The following is a 12,455-nucleotide window of genomic DNA, read 5'->3' on the forward strand; positions in this document are numbered from 1 at the left end:
TAACTTGTGAGTGCATGTTTAAACACATTTGTAGAGCCTGTGTGAAATATAAAGCCAGCACAGAACCTCTGCTGCTTCTGAGCCATGCGTGTTCAGAGCATCCATACAGTTACTGCACTTGCCACAGTATGCAAATAGCTGGGTCTTGGTTGAACCATCACATGCTGCAGGACACAGGAAGTAGTGATTTTGTAAAGGGTTCACTTCCACACATACTGAAATATCGTTAGATTATTTATCTTGGCCTGATTTGTGTGGTTTCTTGTGACTTTTAGCTCATGTATCTTAGAAATAAGCCCTGTACTTCAATCAAAGTAAGCACAGATTCTAGAAGAGCATCTGGCCCTATTATGAGGGCAGGAAAAACGGAGTCTACCATTTCTGTTTCAGAAGTTACTGATCCTTGCTGCTTAACATAATGCTACCTTTATTTATTTTAATTTTTTATATTTTGGATTCCTTGTTTTTTCTTTAGGCTATAGAGACCTAACATTTTCCCACCTTGTACAGTGCTAATTGACTGTATTTGAAAGTCCTTCCAGTCTTGTGTTTTGTTTTTCACCAAAACAATGTACTGGATTTGAGGCTGCAGTTGGAATTGTTTCTGTTGATATTTTTTTCTTTCAGTTGTCAGTGTAATGTTTCAGTTCCTAGCACCTTTACCAAAAATACTTCTGTATCTCAAATAATATGTTGCTATCATTACTTGTAGTATTATAACCAGTTAAAATTTGGCAACTCTAAAGTGCTTTATAAAATGTCCTTCAAAACTCCTGTGGTTCAGAGGGAAATAAAAAAGTTTTAAATATATTTTCCCTTGTATTTCTCACAAAGTTAATCTAGTCCATAACTTGCTCACCTCAAAATAAATGTTGTGGGGAATGTGGACATGGCTGTCTTGGTGAATACAGCTGGCTACACTGAAACGACAGATTGCTTGCTATAAAGTCGTTACTTGTTGGTTTTCTTTCAATGTTGTCTGACTTTGGAATTGTTTTTTCTCAATTATGCCTTGTTCCCAGTTATATCAAAGAGTTTTGTAATATTTCTTGCTGAACAACAGCTATTGAAATGCAAACCTCCTGTCAAATCCTTGGCTGCTGGACAGTAGAGCAAATATTGTGGGCTCAGATAGGGCAGAGCAGGGAGGGATGGGTCAGTTGGAATCCCAATGCTTGTTGGATCTAAAGGCATCTCTGTTTTTGTAATGCTGCAGGGAGCAGGGAAATATTTATTGCCATTTGCAGTTCTAGTCTTTTGTATTGATCTTTCTTTCTCGGTCCTCAGATATAGTAAAAAAAGCTAGACTGAAACCATCAGTAGTCACAGACTAAAAGAGAAATTAAATTATTAAAAAAATAATTGTAGAAATGACATCCTGAGGTAGCTTTTCCTTGTGCCAGGGTCAGTCTGGTTCGTATTTTGTTCACACAAATGTGCTGCAGGGTAAAGGCTCATGGATACTGCACCAGGGTTTGGGTGGCAGACCACAGTGGTCCTTAGGATTGTGTGTGCATAACTGTGTATAAATTACATCCAGTATCTGGGTATGTGGTGTTTCCAAGCAATCTTTGGTCAAAATTCCCTTGTCCATTTAGGGACCAAGTTGTACTCTCTGTTGGTCCCAGCAACAAATACTCTGCAGCTGAAATTTATGACATGGTCATTTTTTCTATGGAGCCTGAGCTTAAAAATAATTTAGGTCACTTTTTTTTGTTTGTTTTAAATTTTAAAAAATGTTTTCGCTATTGGGAAGGCTAGTTAAGTCTGAATTCAAATGGGGGAGGAATAAAACTTACTTTCAGCCAATATTTTAAACATGAATTATTACAAGTAGTAGAGGCAGCTTTGGGCTTTCTTGTTGGAAAACTCAAAAGTCAACTATTCAATCTTTTTCTCATCTTGCATAAGAACCAAGAGATGATTTTTGCAAGTGAGCAAGTTTTGAAAAATCAGCCTTGTCTTGTATCGGTGAGTTTAAAAGGCACTGACTATCTAAAACCTATAATAAATAAAGAAATAATCACTTGCTATAGGACATCTCTGTTGATTTGAGGCTTATTTATACCTGTCCTTTGGGGAATTCTGCTGCTGTCTTTGGCCTAAATGACCCATCTAATATTAACATACCTTTTCTGTTCAAATCCAGCTTCAGAGCTATGCGTGTGTGCATCATAATCCTTTGATAAAAACTGCTACAAAAATCAAACCCTTGATTTGATGAGCAAAACTTGCATTTTCCATTTAAGTTTTCTTTTTAAAGAAAACTTTATACAGGACAACAACTATTAATTTAAGAGTTTAATGACCTCTTCCAAGGTCATTTTTCTTCCCAGGGAGTTCACAAAGATGTGCAAGGACTCCATACCACAGTATTTTTGCTGCTTTGTGACTCTTAATGACTGCAGTAATAGCTTTTGCTTCTCATAGATCTGGCTTCCTTTTCTGTTTAATGAGTGAAATATTATTACTTTGTTAATTAGAAATAATTACTTCTCTCAGTTAATAACTTCATTACTGAGAAATCTTTTGATAAATATTCTGTGACCTTATTACGTATAGGGAATAGTTTTCTGTTCTCAATATACTTCTGAAGAATGCAGACATTGTATCTGAATTTAATCTGAATATTTTCCTCTTCTTAAGCAGAGAAAAAAATACTTTTTTTTCCTGTGTTGATGGGAAACAATACCTGTGATATTTATTGTGCAAGTGGTATGATGTTTATAGGATGCCTTTTTTAAGCCAATTCTTTTCTTAAATTTTAACTATTGCCAAATGACCTAATTTGTGGGGAAAATTTTCTATTAAATGTATCAAGCTGGTTTAATAAGTCTCCTACACAGACTTAATAGTATTAATTTTTTTTTTTCTTGAATGCAAGACACATTTAAGTCTTATAGTCTTAGTTTTGGTATATCTTTTTCAAGTTTGACTTGAGAACTATGAAAGCTATGTCTTTGTGTTGCTAATTATAATTGTAAAAATACTGTAAAAACAAAAAGTCTGAAAAACCAACAAAATTCTGTAAAAAAGCCCAAAAGCTAAAGATCAGTAATTATCTTATTTACATAGCATGCAGTCATTTTTTTCGCCTTTAAAAATTTAGACTAACATGCAAAAATGCCTTAAAATTACTTTGCTAAATCCATGTCTGATAACTAATAGGAGCATTGGATTAATGAGAGTTAATTTACATTACATCTGGTTTTAGTTTAACCCATTTTATATTTACATCCTAGATGGCCTCAAACTAAGATGCATAAAATTGTTAATGTATTTCATAAATGATTGCAGGATCTCGGGCTTCAGATCTTGCATTTCTGTTACCACATTTTTTTGGTTCAAAGATGTTTGGAAAAAGAATTTATACCGAGAAAATTTATATCGAGTAATAATATTTCTATTCTAGATATTTTTCTCATGTGAGTGGTTTTTCTTTTCCATTCTAAATTTACATTTTATCCTTTAGCATTTTTTCTTGCAATTTTTAATTAAATCCTTAATTTAATCAATGCTTCTCTCAGGCTTATGGCAACATTTAAAGATGGCTTAATTTCAGTGTTATTTCAAAACTACAGCCCAGCATTTTGTTCCCTTGGTTTTGTGCTGTGCAGAACCAGAGCTTGTCATTTCATGTCGTGATTTGCTTAATTCTTTGTCTAGCAGCAGTAAGAATGTTATTAGAAAAATGGCTATTTGCTTAAACACAGATGGGTTTGGAAATCCTAAATGCTGGGTTTTTATGGAAAGATTTTTTTTTTCCTGTGTGCATAAATTATCAATTATTTTTTCCCATTCATTAGCACTCGTATTTCATTACTCCTGATATAACTGGATTGCCAACGATCCCTGAAAGTGTAAGTATTCAATTTCTTATTTAACCTCATTTTGGGCTAGGCTGAACTTTTGCTTTTATCAAGAGGAGATTTTTTTCTAAGACTGTTTTTAGAAATGATTGATGTCTGTTATTGCAACCTTTAGTTGGTGGTTACTGTTGCATTTATTAACCCATTTTAAAGCATTAACAGGGCGTTTCTGACCACTGCTATATCCACCTTTTACTTGTAGTTACTTGGCTTCTTTGCATTTACTAGGATTACTTATATAAAATATATTCTACTTCTGCATCTTGCGTTTTATTTGAATACTTGCCCTTTAAACACTGCATTGCTCAGCTGCAAATTCACCCATCAAGATATGCAGTCATTTTTTGTGCAAGAAGGCATTGTTTCAGGCTTTTTGAAAACATGCTGTACCTGCCTACACTTGAATGCTAACCAAGCACCAAGAACAGGGGGTTTGGGCCTTTTTTTTGATTCTATTTTTTTATTTGCTTTATGAAGACTTGCATTCTGTAGATGCTAAATCCTGGATGGTGCTGTGGGTAAATTACAAATGGAAAATCTCAGCTCATGTTCTCTGTGACGTTTGGCTAGATAGCATCTCATAAAAGAGCTTTGAAGGGTCCTTTTCTCTTTCTCCAGCCTCTAAATCTGGAGTTGTGCATGGCTGTAGAGGTGTGTGTTTTTACACTTTAAAACAGTGACTTTCTGGTGGATGATGATGTTGGGGCAGCAGGGAGCTGCTCCTGGCCCCCCTCGGCATGGCAGGATGCAGGGTGGGATGTGCCAGGGAAGGAGCCAGAGGTGAGAAACACCAGCAGAGAGGAGCAGGAGGGTGTTGGTAGCAGAGGGGAGGCCTGAGGGTACATCTGTGTTGGTGGGATGGACTCTGTGGAGGTGACATCGACCATGTTGCTGCTCAAGAAACCAGGGAAAGTTGCTGGATGGAGGGATAAAGGAGAGGACACTTGTTGCTAGGGCTCATTGGGCAGGACAGGGCTTAGTTTTTAAATGCATATTTTCATTTGTTTCACCTTATATTTTGGATGCCTCTGTTTTTAAGGAATCCCTTAACTTATAACTTGGTGTTCTAATATTGTAGAGTTTTGGAGGCTAGAAGGTGTGTTGTGGGCTTAAATGGAAGAAAATATGGGAAAGCATCTAGCTGGGCATGTGGCTGATGAAGGATCTTGCAATGATGCCAGTGTAGATTTATTTTTCTGGTTTGAGAAAGGTAAAATAATTTAAGGTGCCTTTCTATAATTACTTTTTACTCCACTAATAAAAGTCTCATCCTTTCAGTATGAATCAGAATAGTAAGGTACTGATAGAGAGTTAGAAAAGAGATGAGGTAATTATAGTAAATTAGCAATAAAATTAATTTTTTCATTTTGTTGTAATGTTCACCTATTTCAGGGCCAGTAATTTTTCAACTATAACAAAGAATAAACTGTGACTATCTCCAAAAAATAAATTGGTCTGTAAAAGATTGTGAACTGTTTTTTAACACAGCTTTTTCAATACAGAATCAGCACACCATTGTCAACTGCAGTGTTAGAGGGTGTCCAGGGTAAATTGGACTGAGATTCTCATTGTGCATCAGCCTCTGACAACCCCTTAAAAATAACATTTGAAAGACCGGACGTTTTTTCCTAAAACTGAGTGTCAGTAGCCCTAAATCTCTGATTTTTATCTATTCCAAAATTCTATGCAGGGTGGACCAAGAAAAGCTCTAATACTCCATGTCTTGAATTTAACAATGGGTTTATGAATTTGAATGAAACTGGATTGTCCACTGGATCTTTGTTTGTCTTTTCAATTTTATTTTTTCTTTAATGTTGCAATATATCCAAAAAGGAAGTCACCCCGCTCTGAAGCTCTTCCTATCTTTCCTGGCTGCTTTTTCAGGACTGGGTGACCTTGCTGCTGTGTGTTGGCCGCATCCAGAATAGAATGTTAGTGTACAATTCCACTGTTGATGTCTGGCCTTCTGCTGGGGCTTATAGATAGACTTCTACAGGAACATTCAGTAACAGTGTTGTCCCTGAGAAGAGATGAATAGCAGTTCTGGTTGCAGATATGATAATCAATGTGTGAAACTCAATATTTTGCATATCAAGTGCTGTATTAGTATATTTTCATACATGTTTTCCAATGTTTACAGAAATTTGCTGTTTCCTAGACACTTTTGTGTCTCTGGTGCTGTGCCCTGCTGAAATAATTGTTACATTCAGCTGGAATACTCCCACCCTTTTTCGCTTTCCCCCCCACTTTTCTGATGTCTGAACTATTAATGGAAAGTGCTGGTTACTTTGCTTCTGATTAAACCCCACAGTGAGATTCTTACCAGGGGTGAAAAGGGTGCTGCAGGAAGAACCCAGTACCTTCCACCAATTCTGCAGGGTGTTTGATGTCCTGGCAGACACAGCTCAAGCAAAAGCTTGGTGTTGTTCAACAAGCTGTTTTGCTGTACTTGAAATGGAATAAAATGTGTTGAGTTTGGGAGACCCTGGCAAAGGAGCCTTTTATTACTGTAGCTGTGGCAGAACAGTTATCACTGTGGTGGAAGATCTGTTCCTGGGCTGGAAGTAATGGTCACCTTAAAATCATATATTGATATAATACCCAATCTCATATTTTTTTTGAATTTGAAAATTTGAAAGGGAAAATCTAAGTCACAAGCATAATGAAAATGAAATGAGCAAAACATTAATAACTTATGCCACAGTTAACTTTTAGTTTTCTTTAAAACCCAATTAATTATTTTTAAAGTGCACAAATTTTGTTGCAAAGGGATTTCTTTAATAGTTTGGGGTTGTTTTTTCCCCCACCTACTAATTAGACAAAAATGTTCACAAGTAATATATATCAAATGTTCCACTTAGCTATTACTGTTGCTATATTGTTAACTTTTTTTATTCAAACAGAGAAACCTCACTGAATATTTTGTTGCTGTGGATGTGAACAACATGCTGCAACTTTATGCCAGTATGTTGCACGAGAGACGAATCATTATTACCTCCAGCAAACTAAGCACTGTAAGTACTTCACACATCTCCTTTTAAGTAGGATATATTGAACATTTCACAAAATGACCTGCAGACCTCTGTGGTTTTAGATATGTTCCATGTGTACTTATGAGACAATATCTACATACTCTTCTAATATATGGTTTTAGTCTGGCTCTTGAAGTACAAAAGTCTGATTTATGTAAGACCTACTCAGATACATTAAGTCAGGTTAATTATTTTTCTTATCAGGAGATGAGAGTTCTTTAACTCTCCCGAGTTCATTTCTGTGCCTTCTAACCTAAAAAGAATTCTTAAGAGCTATTATAAGATCTTTATTATTCACTTGTGGCTTATTCCATTGGAGCTACTTGAAAGAAATCAAGGGTCCCTAATAATAGCTGCTATCCTAACCTGGTAATAGGTAGATTCATCTTTGTTAGAGTGGTTTGGGAGTGCACACTGTAATATCTCTGATTTGGAGCAGCTCTTCAGACTGTCAATAATGTACAACTCCAAATAGCAGTTTTTTAATTAAAGGTTTTGAGCTACTGCCCACATTAAAATGTTTATTTTCCCTCCTTATGCCTGCTTAGGCTGCCTAATAAAAGAATGTTGCATTTTGTTTGGAAAGTATACCTAAATATTCATATGCCATTTTATTTTACTCTTCACAGAATCTTACAGATTTTTAAAATCCCCTGTATTTTGAAAATATTCCCAGGTCAGTTTTTCATCAGTACAAGACACTCACTTTATAACCAAGTTTTAATCACAGAATATAATTCTTATGCAGAATCTTTAGCCTATTAAGCACAGTTACCTAAATTTTTTTGAAGAATGCTGCACAGAATATATTGTTTAATATGCTCTCTGTGGTGGAAAATCAATTCTGTATTTCTAGCACTGCTAATTGCACTACCAAATAAATGAACACATGGGTACAATGTTGGATATAGTACTAAAAAATACTGTTTTCAAAGACTTGCAGGTGCTGTAAGGAGTGAGTATTCTTTACTTATAAATAATGTTTAAAAATGCTTTCCATTTTTTTGAGTCAAAAATAAATTGAAGATAGAGAAGGTTCAGAATTGCTGTAAAAGGCTGACAGGTTTTACAGTTCTCAGTGCAGTAGCAATTATTTAAGTGCCTTATTATTTTTTTAAACAGCATGGTGTTGGGTCCCTGGATCTGTGACCAGCACTGCAGTTAGGGCAGTGCACAAAGGCAGCACTTGCCCAGTGCTCTGCAGGGTGTGGAGGAAAGTCACTCCTGGGGACTGGAGTGAAGCAAACATGGGATCTTGTAAGCAGAGGCCACATGAACAACTAAAAACTAGCAAAATCAATACTACATTAATTCAGACAATTTTCCCATTACTAGTCTATGAGAGACTTTTTAACCACCAGAGATGTTACTTTTTTTAAGGAAATCTCTGTATTTTAGGAAATCTCCATATTTTATTACAGGTTTGTTTTTTTTTTTTTTCTTCTCTCCATGCTCCCCTCCCCTTCCTGAAATGGATAGGGAAGGAATTGTGCATCACAACATAGTAGTAAGACCTGAATGGGCATATGGATTTTGAAGGGAAAGCCCTTTCAAAGAACCTGTCTTGGCAGAAGCTCACATGATGTAGCAAAACTGTGGAATCAGAATTTTTTTTCACTTTGCTGGTCTGAAACACAGCTTGCTATATTTAAAGGGAAAAAAAAAAAAAAACGGGGTAAAAAAGGAAGAGATACACCATTAGAAAACCTCAGCTCCAGTGATGCCCCAGTCAGCCCTGTTTTACTGCTCCAGTAGAGAGGAGAGGAATCCTGATGGCAGCTCTGAGCCCATGGAAGATTCATTCTGCAGGTGAGCACGTGTCCATCTGCTTGACACAATTTAGAATTGTACTCTCAGCCTACATTTGGATCTGCTTAGGACTTGTTTTTGTTAGGCTGAACATCTCAGCTGGTCTCTATTGCTGTGATGTGACAAGAGGAAGTACCAGAGTTAGACTGTGCTGATCTAGACCACCTTATTTAAATGATCAGATTTCTCTTTGGAAGTCATTACACAGCAGCAGATAGAATATTCTGGTGGTGAGAAACTTCCATTTATTTACCTTTGGCTGTTGATTCCTAACCTCTTAATGAATTAAAAGCCATCTTGTTGGTGTCTTCACTTGAAAATAATTTATGTAACTTTCCAGACATTTGTAGTGGTGTTTGGATGTCCTGGAGAGTGTCCCCAAGCTGTGAATGTAAATAGTAGCTTGCAGGTCAAATCCAAAATAAGAGATCTCATCAGCTTTATTTAGCATTATTTAACTCATAGCTGAACATAATTACTGCCACATCATGTTGGATCCACTTTTGATACAAGACTGGTTAATTTTCACTTGCACTAGTGAGTTCTGATAGAACAAAGGTATATCTGGCTTCTCAAGAGCTTTAGTTCACAGAAGTGCTGCCTGCTCATCTCTTTCATAAGCAGAGCAGGGGTGATGCATGGCTTGCTTCTTTACAGAGCAATATAGTTTAAAAAGTTAATGAAACACTTTCCAGTATTGCCTGTAAGAATTTAATTGAATTGCCAAGAATGATTGAATATGTTTTTGGCAAAAGATGTTTCTTCTTTAACATGGAGATTGCTTGATCTAGTACAGTAAGCAAATGGAGTGAATTTGGACATCACCCTTAGCAAGCTTTGTGCTGTTTTACTGTTGCATACAAAACACAGCAGACTGGTACTTTCTGTGGCAAAGTTCCTGTTTTGATATTCCTAAATTACAGCTTGATACTAGAAAAGATTATTTTTTCAAAAAAGGTGCAGTCAAACACAACTTTCTGTTAAGGGAGTTGTGTCTTATCTTTAGGGTTAACTGAATATCAAGTGTTTATGTCAGTTCATGGAGACTGGGTTGTGATGTCACCTTCAAGTTATCAGCTCTGTTTTGGTTCACTATCTCAGGGCAGTGACTGATAACAAAAGGCATAATTCAAGGCCTTGCTCACTTTCTCCTCACCCTTCTTGTGGGGGCCAGGAATGGAAAACTGCACTTACTTATGTTCAGGAACTCTTTGTCTGTCATTTCTGCCCTATTAATTTCATACTGCCATTATATTCAAGTAAAGGATCAGTCCTAGTATGGAAATAAAGGGGACAAAATGTGATGCTATATTTAAAAGGGTTTACTGTAGAGGAAAAAACAGAAGGAAATAAGGTTGCCTATTTTAAATTGCTGAGTAGAATTTCTGAATTAAAAGAAACCCTAAAAACAGGAAAAAAGCCCAACATCTTTAGGGTGTTTCAGCTTATATTTTACTTCAGCCAAGCAGGCTTTGTTTTATGTACATCTTTAGAATACTGCAGTTGTGTTTTCTTTGCATCTCCCTTTAAATTGATTTTCTGTGGGTTTATCCCCTTTAAAAATTTCTTTGGTATAGATATTTGTCTGCTAGTCCTTCCAATTACTACCAAGATACAAGTAGAAACTTTCCAGCACTCCATTCTTTTGCAGCTTCTGGGTCATTATTTGCCCTAACTGTTCATTCTTTTATTAGCTAGACTTTCCAACCACTTTAATAATGTGATTATCACCAACCTCACAGCTTGCTTCAGGCTTAGCATTAGAGCGAGATGGATTCAGCTAGCCTGAGGATTATGCTCTGCAAGATCTGTTTGTAGCAAAAATTACCATTTCTGTCTTTTGAACAGTAAACTATGAAAGAGAAACAAATTATGTGGTTTTGGATTAAGCGAAAGGATGAATGAAACAAAGGGAGGTGGCTGTTAGTTATTTCACTTTAGCAGCAAAAGGAAGACCTTTCCTAAATGTCAGGCTGTATGTTCTTTCACAGCACTGTTTCCTCACACGTCACTGCATCTGCATGTATTCTTATTAGTTACATGGAGCTGTATGAGTTTCAGTACAAATAATTTTTTAATTCAGTCTTTCTATGAATTATTAAAGTACTGGGATTGGCTTTCCCAGGAAGGCTGAGCTACAGCATTGATTTTATGCATGCTGGAGGCAGGCCCTAGATGTTTTGGCCCCAAGTGCACCTGCTGTGGTAGTCTACCAGAACATCATACCACACTCTCATGTATTCAAAGCAAAGGAATAAATCATGATTTTACAACAGTGCATCAGTTGACTTATTGCTGTTTTGTGACCGGAGGTAGGAAGGATTGCTGTTTAAAGCCATGTCATCGGTTCTCAAGTCACTCAAGCATGAAAGCTTGTCATATGCCTCTGTAATTGTACCTCTGCAGTCTCTCCCTAACTAGTCAGCTGGGGCTGTGCGCTCGTCTCCAGCACCCGGCTGGCCAGTGTCTGACAGGAGCTTTCTCATCAGCCTGTCAGGAATATGCTAACTAGATTGGATCTGCTGCGGCCGGCACTGGCAGGTGGAAGGATGCTACACTTTAAAGCAAATGTCTAAATGTTCCCATTGCTTTGACCAGTATTTGTTTTGGGAAATACAAGCCTGACGTGTCTCAGAGCACGATGCTTACAAGTTCTGCTTGGCGCTGGCTCTGGGTTTCTTGGTAGCCCTACAAAAACAGACATAAATATCAACAAAAGATACAGATTTACTTGTTTTTGTGGTGAGGGAGCACTGAATATAAATTTATACACATACATTTGTGGAATCACTTTTACTGCTGTGTCCATTGGAAGAGAGCTTTCTACAGTTGCCCCAGATGCCCTCAGTGAATTGGACTGTTGGCTTTATTCTCTTTTCTCATTAGTCTTGTTCAACTCCTGTCACACTGTCCGTAGTTGCTCAGGAAAAAGTATTGCAGATTTAAAATTTAATTCATATCTCAAATTCATGTGACCTGGAAGTGTTCAAGGGCTAAATTTAGTTCTTAAAAGTCAAGAAATGGATGGGAATTTATCATTAACTTGCAAGGCAGAATGGATATTCTGCTGATACTCACTGTGCTCCCAGAAGCATAATTAGAATTAATTTTGGAATATAACCTCAGATGGGCCATTTGGTCTGGAAGTAAATGACAAATGTCATTTAATATTTTTTTTATAGTTCATGTGAAGGCAGTCTAAGATAACTGGGCAGGGGGGTAAACTGTTGTAGGTGCAGTTAAGTTCCCATTGGGACACCTGCAGGGAGCACATTTCCAGCAATGAGGCTATAGGATGTCATTATGGAATAAAGTGGGGTTAGAATACACATACAGATCTGGAAAGCTGTCTTAGTCTTGACGTTTAGAATGGCTTTCTCATTGCCAGAGAATAATATTAGGAGAAATAATTGCTTAAAGAATTTGTGAAAATAAATTGAAATATGTGGTTAAAAAAATCTTTTAATGAGAGCAGGAGGGAAAAAGCCAGGAAATAGTTAGAAATTGCTATTACCTGCCATCTATGTAAAACATGAAGAACTCCATTAATGTGTCTTACTAAAAAAAAAATTAAAATCCCAAACCTCAAAAATCCACACTGTAAAAAGAAAAGGCATGTAGGCAGACAGATCTACAAATTAGCTTCAGAATTTAATTTTTCCCTTACTAACACTTGCAGGAAAAAGAAAGCTCCAAGACCGAGTCAATCAGGGGCAAAGTTGTTTCTTTTTCATATGACTTTTGG

The 12,455-nt window shown here is 36.7% G+C and overlaps 1 protein-coding gene across 4 annotated transcripts in view; it reads left to right on the plus strand.

The window, feature by feature from the left end:
- The window catches only part of DENND1B (DENN domain containing 1B), a 152,496-nt gene that overhangs the window by 75,414 nt on the left and 64,627 nt on the right, over positions 1–12,455 (plus strand). For 3 of the 4 annotated variants that reach the window (XM_085585985.1, XM_021547477.4, XM_085585984.1), the window contains exons 8-10: positions 1,912–1,971; positions 3,807–3,860; positions 6,773–6,883. In XM_085585985.1, coding sequence (XP_085442111.1) covers positions 1,912–1,971; positions 3,807–3,860; positions 6,773–6,883 — 225 coding nt within the window. The remainder of the gene's footprint in view (positions 1–1,911; positions 1,972–3,806; positions 3,861–6,772; positions 6,884–12,455) is intronic. The other variant, XM_021547487.4, reaches the window with a different exon arrangement.

Source organism: Lonchura striata, chromosome 8 (genome assembly GCF_050655825.1).
Source record: "Lonchura striata isolate lonStrDom1 chromosome 8, ASM5065582v1, whole genome shotgun sequence".
In the NCBI taxonomy this organism is placed as follows: domain Eukaryota; kingdom Metazoa; phylum Chordata; class Aves; order Passeriformes; family Estrildidae; genus Lonchura; species Lonchura striata.